Source organism: Scleropages formosus, chromosome 9, assembly GCF_900964775.1.
Source record: "Scleropages formosus chromosome 9, fSclFor1.1, whole genome shotgun sequence".
NCBI classification, from domain to species: Eukaryota; Metazoa; Chordata; class Actinopteri; order Osteoglossiformes; family Osteoglossidae; genus Scleropages; species Scleropages formosus.
Window position 1 is genome coordinate 29,992,910 of NC_041814.1, and position 11,043 is coordinate 30,003,952.

The 11,043-nt window shown below is 42.9% G+C and overlaps 1 protein-coding gene across 2 annotated transcripts; it reads right to left on the minus strand.

Annotated features, from left to right (window-relative positions):
• Nucleotides 1-731: 731 nt before the first annotated feature.
• trdmt1 (tRNA aspartic acid methyltransferase 1) lies at nucleotides 732-9,810 on the minus strand. 2 transcript variants are annotated; one of them, XM_029255165.1, is made up of 11 exons: nucleotides 9,644-9,810; nucleotides 8,240-8,349; nucleotides 6,393-6,469; nucleotides 5,437-5,508; nucleotides 5,126-5,191; nucleotides 4,173-4,242; nucleotides 3,908-3,991; nucleotides 2,432-2,739; nucleotides 2,065-2,122; nucleotides 1,376-1,505; nucleotides 732-844 (listed from the first exon to the last, which is right to left on the minus strand). In XM_029255165.1, exons 1-11 carry the CDS (start codon nucleotides 9,705-9,707, stop codon nucleotides 744-746), a joined length of 1,140 nt encoding a protein of 379 aa, XP_029110998.1. In that variant the 5' UTR covers nucleotides 9,708-9,810; the 3' UTR covers nucleotides 732-743. The 2 variants fall into 2 exon arrangements, with proteins under 2 accessions (XP_029110998.1, XP_018582023.2); XM_018726507.2 differs by having other exon boundaries at nucleotides 2,432-2,745.
• Nucleotides 9,811-11,043: the final 1,233 nt, after the last annotated feature.

Below are 11,043 nucleotides of genomic sequence, written 5' to 3' on the forward strand. Positions count from 1 at the left end.
TGTGTGTTCAGACGGTAATGGTGATTGGGGGGTTATTTTACTTCATATGGGAGGGGTTTCATTTCAGTTTAATTCCTGTAATTTGACTTTATTATTCCAAGATTGCTCATGAGCCTCACATGATTTTGGAGATCAGTAACCAGAATTCAGCTGTGTGTGTGTGTGTGTTTGTACCTTTATACTTCCATCAACTGACAATCCCTCAAGAAATCTCAGAGCTGGTTTCCTTCCACACCTTCAGTGTGTGCGTCCATACTAGATCTGATATTGTACACAAAAAAATTAACTTTGAATACTGAATCATGGATGCCACGTGCGGCTGTAAAACTTAATTTATTCTTTATTTTGAATTTCTAGTTCTAATATTCTAATTTCAAAAAGAGTTTGGAATTGTTCCTAATGTTTTTTATGGTAACTGGTTGAATTTCACAAAATTTTTACATATACAGATAATAACAGACAAAATATTACAAAAAATAATTTATTTTGCAGTACTTATAAATCACTGGCACAACAAAAGAACGAAATGAATAACAGCAAAATCCATGGCAAAACAAGTTCAATCATATCGTATCTGATTTATACTTTTTGTCCACACAGCAAGAGCCAAAAAATTCATTTTAACTGCTCCAGATTGTTTCCCTCCACCAGAACCCTTTGCATGGTGCCATGGAGATGCAACGTCAACAACAGAGCCAAAATGTCCGCCGCAGAGCCGCAATGTCCGCCCAGATGTCTTGGCTCTACTGCACCATGAGTTTGATGAGTCTGGCCACAACGTGCACGTTGAGACTGTTCCCCAGCACTCGATACTGCTGTTTGATGGAGGTCTTCTCCGGGAAACCTGAAGAATAGAAAAGACATGCATTGCAATATCAACTGCTGATAAGATCATCTCTGCCTCTCTCTGTTTCATACATTTCAGTTTAATGTATAAAATCCCATCCGTTCAGCTACAGTCCCTGGAGCTCAGTTACTATCCAGTGTTGACTAAAATGACTAGTTGAATGATCTCTTCGCACTTCTGGCTCACTCAGGCCACAAAAGGTTGCTTGGATGGTTTATGTGAAGTCTAGAAAAATTAGTGCTGAAGACCACAAGATGTGAATCAAAGAACCATGAAGCAAGATCCCAAAACTCTGGATAATAATGTTGCCCTAGATTATGAATGCTGTGTGGAAAGAGGGTGTGCCACTGAGACTGGTGGAGCTTCATCACTACCAGAGCTCATTCCAATGTTCTCTGAAACTCAAAACTAATGAGATATACAAGATGAGCAGATGAGAACAAGCCCGGGGAGGGTCTGCCTGGTCCGGCTGAAATCACTGTAACAGCCAGTCTCCAGCCCCCGTTGATGTGCCTGCGGGTCCCTCACCGAAATGTGCGGGGAAGCCCATCAGGTTTGCGATCTCTCGTGGGGTGAAGTACCGCAGCCTCAGCTTTGACAGCTGCTTCAGCTTCTCCTCCTCCGACAGTGAGTCCAGGCACCTGAATGCCTCCTCCATCTGAGAATGAGTTGAAAGGTGAAGATTCTTCAACAAGATGAGAAGATCCCAAGGGAAAACAAATGTCTGTCATATTTAGAACCTACCTGCCTTTGGATGTGGGGCATCCTGATTCAAATCACCTGCTAGTGCTACCCTATTTGACAGGTTTTTTTTTTGTTTGTACAGAACTCTACCTGCTAAACTTGGTTTTCTGTAGCTGCCCCTATCAAGTTGAACACTCTCGTTACAAGATGGTCAAAGGATCTGCACCCCAATACCTACAGGACCTGATCACTCGCTAACTCCCCAGCCAGACTGCGATACTCGTCCACTTTTGTCCGGGTTAAAGGAACCCAAATTCACATGTTAACAGATCCTAGCTTACGGGACCAGTTTGCGGGAATAACTCCCTCTGTCCCTCAGAGCTGCTGAATCCCTCCCAGCATTCAAGAAGAAGGGACTCAAAAGATATCTCTCTGTCACAATCACCTTTTTATTGCCTATGAAGGCTATATGTACAGTAGCTGCTTGTGAGAAAACTATGGTACCAGACAAACTGACTGCATTGATCCAATACCTCAACGTTCATGCAGGACTGCAGGACTGAACCAGTGCCTTCCACATAGTGTCCATACCTTTGGAGAGAGGAACAATAGAGGGATGAAGAAGACCCAACTGTTTTCAGAAAACAGACCTACACACTCTAAAGTCATACCCGCTCACTTGTGATTGGCTGAAATGTGGTGTGACAATTAAAGACGATTTGTGAGGGTTGCATAAAACATACTCGTGTTACCTGTATCACAGTCAAGATAGTATTTCACTGATGGGTAGGACCAGTAGCCAGAGTTCTCTCTAACTGGTAGAGAGGTACTTAGGACAGGGCTATATGCTACTGATGGGCATGTATGATGTCTAGGTGTTTGTGGAGGTGGAAGACATACCCCTTGGTGAAACAGACAGACCTCCTGCAGGTGGGCTGGACAATGTCCATGACAAGGGCATATCGCAGCAGGGTCTTTGGTGGCAGCAGGAACTGCCCCACATCCTCCAGCTCCGTCTCCTCCTGCAGGTACTCCTGCAGGACTCGAATGGACCCATCGCTGTTCTGGGACCGCTTCCGCTCCAGTTCACTGGGTGTCTCCAGCTTGTACAGGATCTGTCTCTCTTGATCCTGCTTGCTGACACTGGTGGGACGGGGTCTCTCAGGAACAGATTCACTAGTAGCAACATCTGGGAATGTCTCCAGGATCTGGGGCTGACAAAAGAGAGTTGCTAAACCTCCCCATCTCAGCAGGTGGAACAGTGGTTGGACCTATGACCTTGCTGCAGGCTACAATTAGACACTAGGTTCAAATCACACATCCTGCAGTATAACCAAGAATCAAGTTACTTATCCTGAATTGATACAGTAAAAATTACCTAGATGTATAAATGAGTAAATCATTGTAAAGTAGGTTTTACACTCTAAGTTCCTTTGGAGAAAAGTGTAACATAAACTAATATTACATAACAGTAGAGGATAAAACTCTGGTAATCAAGTATGTGACATGACATAATGATACATGCTGCACTTCAACAAGGTGGTCGGTATCCACGAGGACCTGAGAGGACCCCAGATTTATTTTTTCCCAGTTCCTAGGCCTGGGAATTCTGATTTGAATTTTGACTTGTCGATTAATAATGGTTTGTTTCTGTTCCGCTTTACAGTTGTATTAGTAACAAACATAATATACGATTTTGATTGACTTCTTGTTATGAAACAATAACATCCCATAATAATAATACTCAGAAGCAGAATGAGGTTTTATTTGCCAAGTGTGCTGACACACACAAGGAATTTGTACTTTGGTGCTTGGTGCTTTCAATATCACTGACAACAGACAAGACAGAGAGCTGACAGACACAGAATAAATAAACAAATAGCATATTTACAGAGTAAAAGGAATAAATACAAAAAAAGGTAAATTACAAAAGTGATGGGATACAGTGTACTGTTAGGAGACCAATAGAGGAGTGCAACTGTTCACGAGGGTGACGGCCCGAGGGAAAAAACTGTTATTCCGTTTTGTTGTAATAATAATAATAATCATAATAATAAGAAAAAGAATAAGAAGAAGAACAACAACAACAAAGCATTATGACCACTTGACCGTACAAATTAACTTTAAGAAAAATTATTTTATAGCAACTAAAAAATAATGCACCAATGGAGACAATCTTTTCACCAAATTTCTTTGGCCACAACCAGAAAAGTTCAGCACCACACTTGGGTATATTATAGCTCAGTTTCAACATGGGTTTAAACCCACAAACAATTAATGCTGATGATCTGTTGCTTCCCTGTTTCCCCATCCATAAAGACCATTGCAAAGGTATTGTTTTGCACAGAAGGTGATACCATAGTATCACCGTCCCACCTCTGAGGTTGCCGGGAAGGAGAATTTTCCTGGAAGTGTCCTGGCGATGAGGAAATAACGCAGTCGAGAGTTCGGGATCCCCAGCTGTCATTGGAGGGACAGGGTCAGGTTACAAACAAAGCACCCAATGGGAGAAGACGATGGAAAGTGAGTAATGTCTCTTACAGAGCCGCACACACACACACAAATACAAATACACTAAAAGAAACAAATTTAAAAAAAAACTGCTTTTAGAACTGATTTCACAAAATGCTTTAGCACTTACATTAGTAGGAGAGAGCAGAAACTCTTCATAAATGTACCCACAATCCTTAAGTGTTTTCACCAAGGAGCCCCTGTTGTCGAGAAGGGGGGGAAAAGGGGTTAGAGAACTCCCTCAACTGGGATCACCACGGTCAACATCAATGGACACTAATGTCCCTCCCGAAAACTGATAGGTTGCCTCAACCGTGTGACCCCAGGGCTGACATGACCACACTGTCATGACCCCTCCTCCCCGAGGGTGTGGGATTAGTTGGGTAAGCAGAGGAAGGTGTCTGAGAGCAAAAGTTAGAAAACCAAGGTCCAAAAGTCCTAAGGTGACTGAACAAGATTTTGTGAATTACTTCATGTAAATATACAGATAACGAGTTAAAACATTAAAATGAAAGTCTTACAAAGCCTTTTTTACAATATTTACATTTATATTCATTCATTTAGTTGACTCTTTTCACCAAGGTGACTTACAGTGTTAAGCTACATACAACAATTTATCCACTCATACAGCTTGGTAATTTTGCTGGAGGAACTTACGGCAAGTACCTTACAGCAGTAGACACTCAAACTGACAACCTTCGGATCCAAAAACAGCAGTTCTCATCACTACACTACCAACAGCCCCAGCAAATATCGTTTAGAAAATATAACCTGTAAATTGATAAAAGGACATCTATATTAAGCTTTTGCAGATTGTGATGTAGGTCTAAAAATGACTGGACTTACAAATAAATCAGGTAAAGAAAAAGCTGCTGGTCTCATCTGTGCTCGTAAGATGAGAAGCCAGTGTACCGGCAAATTCCATAAAACTAGTGTGTACTCTTCACGGCACCTGAATGCAAAGTACTTATTCTGAGAGCAATGTCCACAAGACAGTAAAAATTCGCAGTAAATACAGTATCCCAGGAGCAAATTCCCCAGCTGAACTCCCAGTCAGTTTGAAGATCCCACTTCCAATGTCACCTGGCAGAGGAGGTCTCAAATCCTTTGACATTCTCGAGCAGCAGGAACTGAGGGCGTTTGGTCAGTCTGTGGAGAGAGGAAGGACATTGTTGAAATGAATGAAACCCAAAACAAATTCCAAAATATCTGGAACTATTTCCACACACTGAGATAAGAACGCTGACACCATTAGCGGGTGCAAAGATTGACAAGGCAGACAGAGCAGGTCTGCCTGGTGTCCACAGCTCTAACACAGCTCGTTCTGGTTTGGTTTCTGCTTTGGGTCAACAGATACCACACAAGAGTCCCTCCACATCAGGGAAGGACGTCACCTTGGCAGAAGCTGGAGGATGTAAAGGAAGCTCTTGGTTCTCGGGTCGGAGATGTCGCCTTGCAATCCGATTCTAACGAAGGAGAGCAGGAAAAGCAAACCATTTACACTTACAGACCCTCCTACTGAGGCCATCCCACACTGTCCAATCTCATATATCCAGTGCATACTGCAATGCCAAAAAGAAGTCTAGTGCTTCACTGCATTTTAGCCCTGGAAGCTAAAAACTCAATCTGATGTTTACAGAGCCTAGATGGGGGCAGGGTTTAAAAACGCACTTATTTCACTTATAAATTGTGAGAAATCTGAGAGTAACAGTGTTTTGTCATTGTAAAAGTTGTGTTCATTGCCTGGGTTGCACATTGTGGAGTTTTCATGTTCTCCCCTTGTTCACATGGGTTTCCTCCCACAGTCCAAAGACATGTGTTCAAATGAATTTGCGACTCTAAAATTGCCCCTACTGTGTGCGAGAGAGTGTGTGTGTTCCTATGGTGTACAATGGAGTGACTGAAATACTACACTGTTCACTAGGCATCACTTTGGAGGAAAGTGTTTGCCGGCTGAATACACGTAACTTAAATGTAAAATGTAATGTACCGCACAGTGGTTAAGGAACTGCACCTGTAGTCTAATCACTGCTGGTTTCTCAGGACAACAGCTACACTTCTACTCTCACCCAAGGTGCTAAAGCAGAATTTCTTCACTAAACACATCTTTCTGTTCCACAGGACAGAGGGCAAAAGTCTAAACTGTACATCTCAGTGGATAAGTAACTCATTTGTAAAGAATAATTTATACCGGCAAGCAGTTAAATATGTGCACGTATACACACTCCTCACACACAGCCCCAGTTTCTACACAGCATCAATAAAGAAGGTCAATACAGAGGACCGATATCAGAACCGCAGGAGGACACTCACACACCCAGACACACCCACACAAGCAGTTTCCATCTACCTGGTGAAGGGTTGGCACGGTGGGCTCATTAAAATCATGTCAAACTGCAGCTTGTTGAACTCGTCCAGGGTAATGCACTGAAAAGAGACGACAAGGCTGTTCAGGAAAAGCACAAGCATCCTGAAAGGACTGGAGAACTAGTGACTCTCACACCTGGCAGCACATCATCTCCGAGATGTCCAACTCCCAGACTGGTAGCGTAGCGGTGGCTGAGCTAGACCCATCAGTGTACGAATGATTGACTCACCCCAATATATTTATTAATTTATCCAACACTTCTCTCCAAAACAACACAGAACGGCATCAGCAACAGACAAAGAGCTTTAGGCAGAGGACTATTGTGTGTCTGACACCACCATGTTCCTGGTTCACATCACACAAGTAGTGGCCTGTAGAAGTAATATTCAAATGACAAATACATAGATAATCATAGTTATGAATCTAAAAGAGATGGGTCTGAGAGCCTTCTTGAATACTGGGATTCAGCAGTGCTGAGGGATAAAGGAAGTTTGCTCTAACACGTTGGGGACAAAACTGAGAACCATCAGGCTTTTGCTTTTGGACCCTTTGTGAACAGGACCACCAAGAGGTCAGAGGTGGAGGACAGTAACCGTTTACTCCTAAACCATATAAACATTCAGACTTGTCACCTACAGGGTGAAGTTACTGGAAGGTAACTGGTGCTGAACCAGAATCACTTCAGTAGAAATTTATAAACATGATGACAGAATAATCAGCTGTATATACAGCATGAGGAGGAGGGGAGAAGGAGAAGAAGAAGAAGAAGAAGAAGAAGAAGCCTATGTCCTTGGGTAACAGCACACTTTGTTTTCCATTCTGGAAACTTCAGTTCAACTGCATGTTCCAGATCTTGCTGACATTAATGTGGGGACCAAAGGATACAGAATAATTCTTTTACATGTATATTACCCTTATCTCTGAATGAATGATTCCTCTGAGAGCCCTGACGGATGTGACACTGCTCAGCTCATTAACATGGTGACTCGGGTCAACCGTCGTGGGCCTGCTGACGCTGCGCACAACCTTTAGCCACAGCTAAGGAATACAGGTTACTCTTTCACCTGGGCAGACCTTGTTAACACCAGGAGCTCAGACTACAGCATTCAGGACACCCCTGTCCAATGAGGATGCCGCCTACTGGTGTCTTCGCTAAGTTACTGTCAACAGCAGGTGACACGACACACTTATTAAATGGCTTGATTAACAGTTTGATTATAAGAAGTTTCATCCTGCAAACTATTAGTTCCTGTTTGAATGTGTCTAATATGATGATCATCACACTGTCCTATAAGTAAGATCACTATCCCAACACTTGTCACCCTGTATTCTCAAAAACAGTAGCATAGTGTAGCAATCCTGATGCTGTAAATCACTGTGGACAAAACCATTAACTAAATAAATAATAAAAATAATAATAGTCATAATGTTATCAGTATTACCACTTCTCCCAATGCCAGGTCACGGAGGTCCAGAGGCTATCCCAGAAATATAGGGAATGAGGCTGGGTACACCCTGCATGAGACGTCAATCCATCCCACGGCATAATAATAATAATAATAATAATGGACAGCAGGTACTATCATGATTAGGACTGTCCTCTTGCAATCATAATTACCTTCATGAAGGTACTTACCCTGAAATGATACAGTAACAATACCAGAGTACCATTACCAATAATCCAGGTGTATAAATGGGTAGATCAGTGTGTGGGTCACACTGTGCCATGGGCGATATCACACAAGAGCAATACACCGCACAGACAGCTTGTAAAAAAAACTGAAGCTGTCCAGCGGCCCGGCTGCTGGGCGACAGTTGGACTATCTCACCTCTATGGTTTTGGACCACAGTGGTGTGGCGGGGAAGTTGTGTCTGTAGATCTCATTGGCCGTGGTGTTCACGTCCACGGCTGCCACCACCTCGGCATCCACGCCGCTCTCTGGAAGCAGTAAAAGGGCCGTCAATAAACACAAAGACATACCTATGGTAGAGGTGGTGAAAACTATTCTGTTACTTGGTTATGATAATATGTAGGACAACTGTAACTCTCTAGATGGATGAGTGACACAGAAAGTGTGTTCCACTGATGTATGGATGAGTGACCCAGTGTAAGTAGTGTATCTAGCAGTGTAAGTCACCTTGGTGAATAAGGTATGTGAGCTGATAACACTACATAGTATCTATTTGAAGTCGCTTTGGAGAAAATAAATGTGTGTGTAAATGTAAATGTAAATGAGAACCACAGCAGCCATACAGTAACTCCCAGCAGCCTCTGCTCACGCTGTGACTTTGATGATAAACAGGATCACATGCAGGGCTGGACAACGTGTAACAACCAGCTGAGGGAGATGCATGACTGCATGCTAAACATGGTTAATAGTTCACCAGAGCTTAAGTTTAAATGTCACCTAGAGTTCTTCCACTGTGCAGGCTTTTGTTACCCCTACTGGGGCCGCTGTTCATCAGCTCGAAGAATGGGTGTTTGAAGACTGAAACCGAGGGGACCTTCCCAGGTTAAACACCCTTAGCTCCAAACAGGGAAGCAGCATCACAAAAGAGGCACAGCACGACAGGGAAAGACAAGGTTTGCTGTGCATCTTGGGATTTGTAGTTTAAAACACACACGAGATGCACTGACCCACAATGTGCGTACACTGCATTTATATTTACTCATTTCACAGACGCTTTTCTCCGATTATAGCTGACATCATTATCCAAGATGACTTACTGTGCTAGATACACTACCTAAACTCATTTACCCTTCTATACACCAGGATAATGTAACAAAAGTACACACTCAATCACTCGCCTTTAGACACACAAGGAGGACAATTCAGAGTTAGAAATCCACCTGGAACACATGTCTCTGAGCTGTGGGAGGAAACCAGAGCACCACGCAAAACAGGGAGAGCAAACTACACCCAGACTGTCACTGAGCAGCCTCAGCAGGTACCAAACCAGAGACCAGCGCTACCTGCTGCACACCTGCCGCCTGCCTAAATTTCCATTCTAGAAACTTAACACTGACTGAGAGAAACACAAAGAGAAATGGAAAGTCCCCTCTTCTGCTTGATGAAGCGCTCCTCTTTCGGTGACCTAAGCACCACAGTCAGCTCTTCTCAACTTTCACACAATAATAATTAACACGCTTCTTTTGTACTTTCTCACTACCTTCACCTTGCCTAGGCGTTGCTTATCGGGAGCACGAACAGTGAAATTTAACTCCGCTGTACCTTTCAGTGCGTAGTGCATCCCGCCAATGCCGCTGTACAGCTCCAGCACGGCCAATCGCTCCATCTCCCCCCCCTCAAAGAACACAACAAGGTTTCACACAGAATGTAAACACAGACACGTGCAAGAATCGCGCTCCTCCTCAGTCCGATTCGCCCGTCCGTAAAGACACTTCCGGATCCGCTACTTCCGCTTCCGGCTGCGCTGCTGCGGGATACGGTACTCCTCAGAGAAGAGGCAGTGCCGCCTCAAGGGAGCAAAGTTTTTCACTGTTAACTGTTAAAACAACCATTCATCACTGTAAACATTAATTAAAGAGGGACAGTTTTAGTCACATTTTTATGTTGAAGTCAAAAATCTGTCTCATTTTTCTCTGACGTGACTTACAATGATAGGTTTGTACACGAAGCTGTTTTTCATTCATCCAGGGTAATTTTTACTATATCACTTCAGGGTAAGGGCCTTGCTCAAAGGTACTTCAGAAGAAAATGAGTTGTGAGCCCAGGTCCTTCAATAGCTCTAACCACTATGCCATCTGCTGCCCCAAAACAGACTACGTTCTTATGTCCACATGGCATTTGGACAAAAATGTGAGCCTGAGCCCTGTGATCTTGTATCCTTGATATTACAAGGGATGCTACAGCAGGATTTGAACCCAGGTGCTTTGAGTGCAAGGCAGTGGCACTAAACAGTGTTACTGGTAATAATTTTTTTGGTCCCCCTAAAACCTGATGTGGTGTTACACAACTGATGTAAAGGTAGTACTTAAAATGATGATAAATAAGAATCTAAAGAACCCATAATCCAGCACCAAAGCAACAACAACAATAGAAATAGTAATAATAATAGGTGATACAATGTTCAAGGTGACTTACTGCTATGCTATACAGTTACAGTGTCTTTGCATCTATGGTCCCATCATTTTCTACAGTTTTTTCACGTTTTTAGCATCAAGTAAAAAGCAGTTGATGTTGCATGAAAAGTATTTTTATTTATTAATTTTCTCCAGAACAACTTACAATGTTATGCTTGGTTATTTACACAGCTGGGTAATTTTACTGGAGCAATTTAGGTTAAGTACATCTGCACAAGAGTAACGAAGAAGTAGGTGGGATTCAAACCTGCAGCCTTTGGGTCCAAAGCTGTTGTAACTGGTCAGCTACCAGCTGCTCCAACCTTTCCTGAAGATACAGGATGACACTTATGAAAAGTGAAAATGAAGTCACACACCAACAAAAAGCAAATGAACAACATGGTCAGTTCACATCATCACAGAGGGTTTACCTTGTTCTAGTTCTTATGGCTTTATCAGGTTTTACATTAAACAAATATGTTGCCAAGAGACACCAGATTCTTCCCCAATTTAGACAGATGATGCTCTGTGGGTTCTATTGTTTGTTTG

What these genes read in the sequence shown, in the direction of transcription:
- trdmt1 (XM_018726507.2), bottom strand. Translation starts at nt 9,707, where the DNA reads ATGGAGCGATTGGCCGTGCTGGAGCTGTACAGCGGCATTGGCGGGATG. An exon ending in TGTGGTCCAAAACCATAGAG is followed by an intron (nt 6,470 to 8,239) that starts GTGAGATAGTCC and finishes GTCTCTTTTCAG; the next exon opens with TGCATTACCCTGGACGAGTT. An exon ending in AGTCCTGCATGAACGTTGAG is followed by an intron (nt 1,506 to 2,064) that starts GTATTGGATCAA and finishes ACTCATTCTCAG; the next exon opens with ATGGAGGAGGCATTCAGGTG.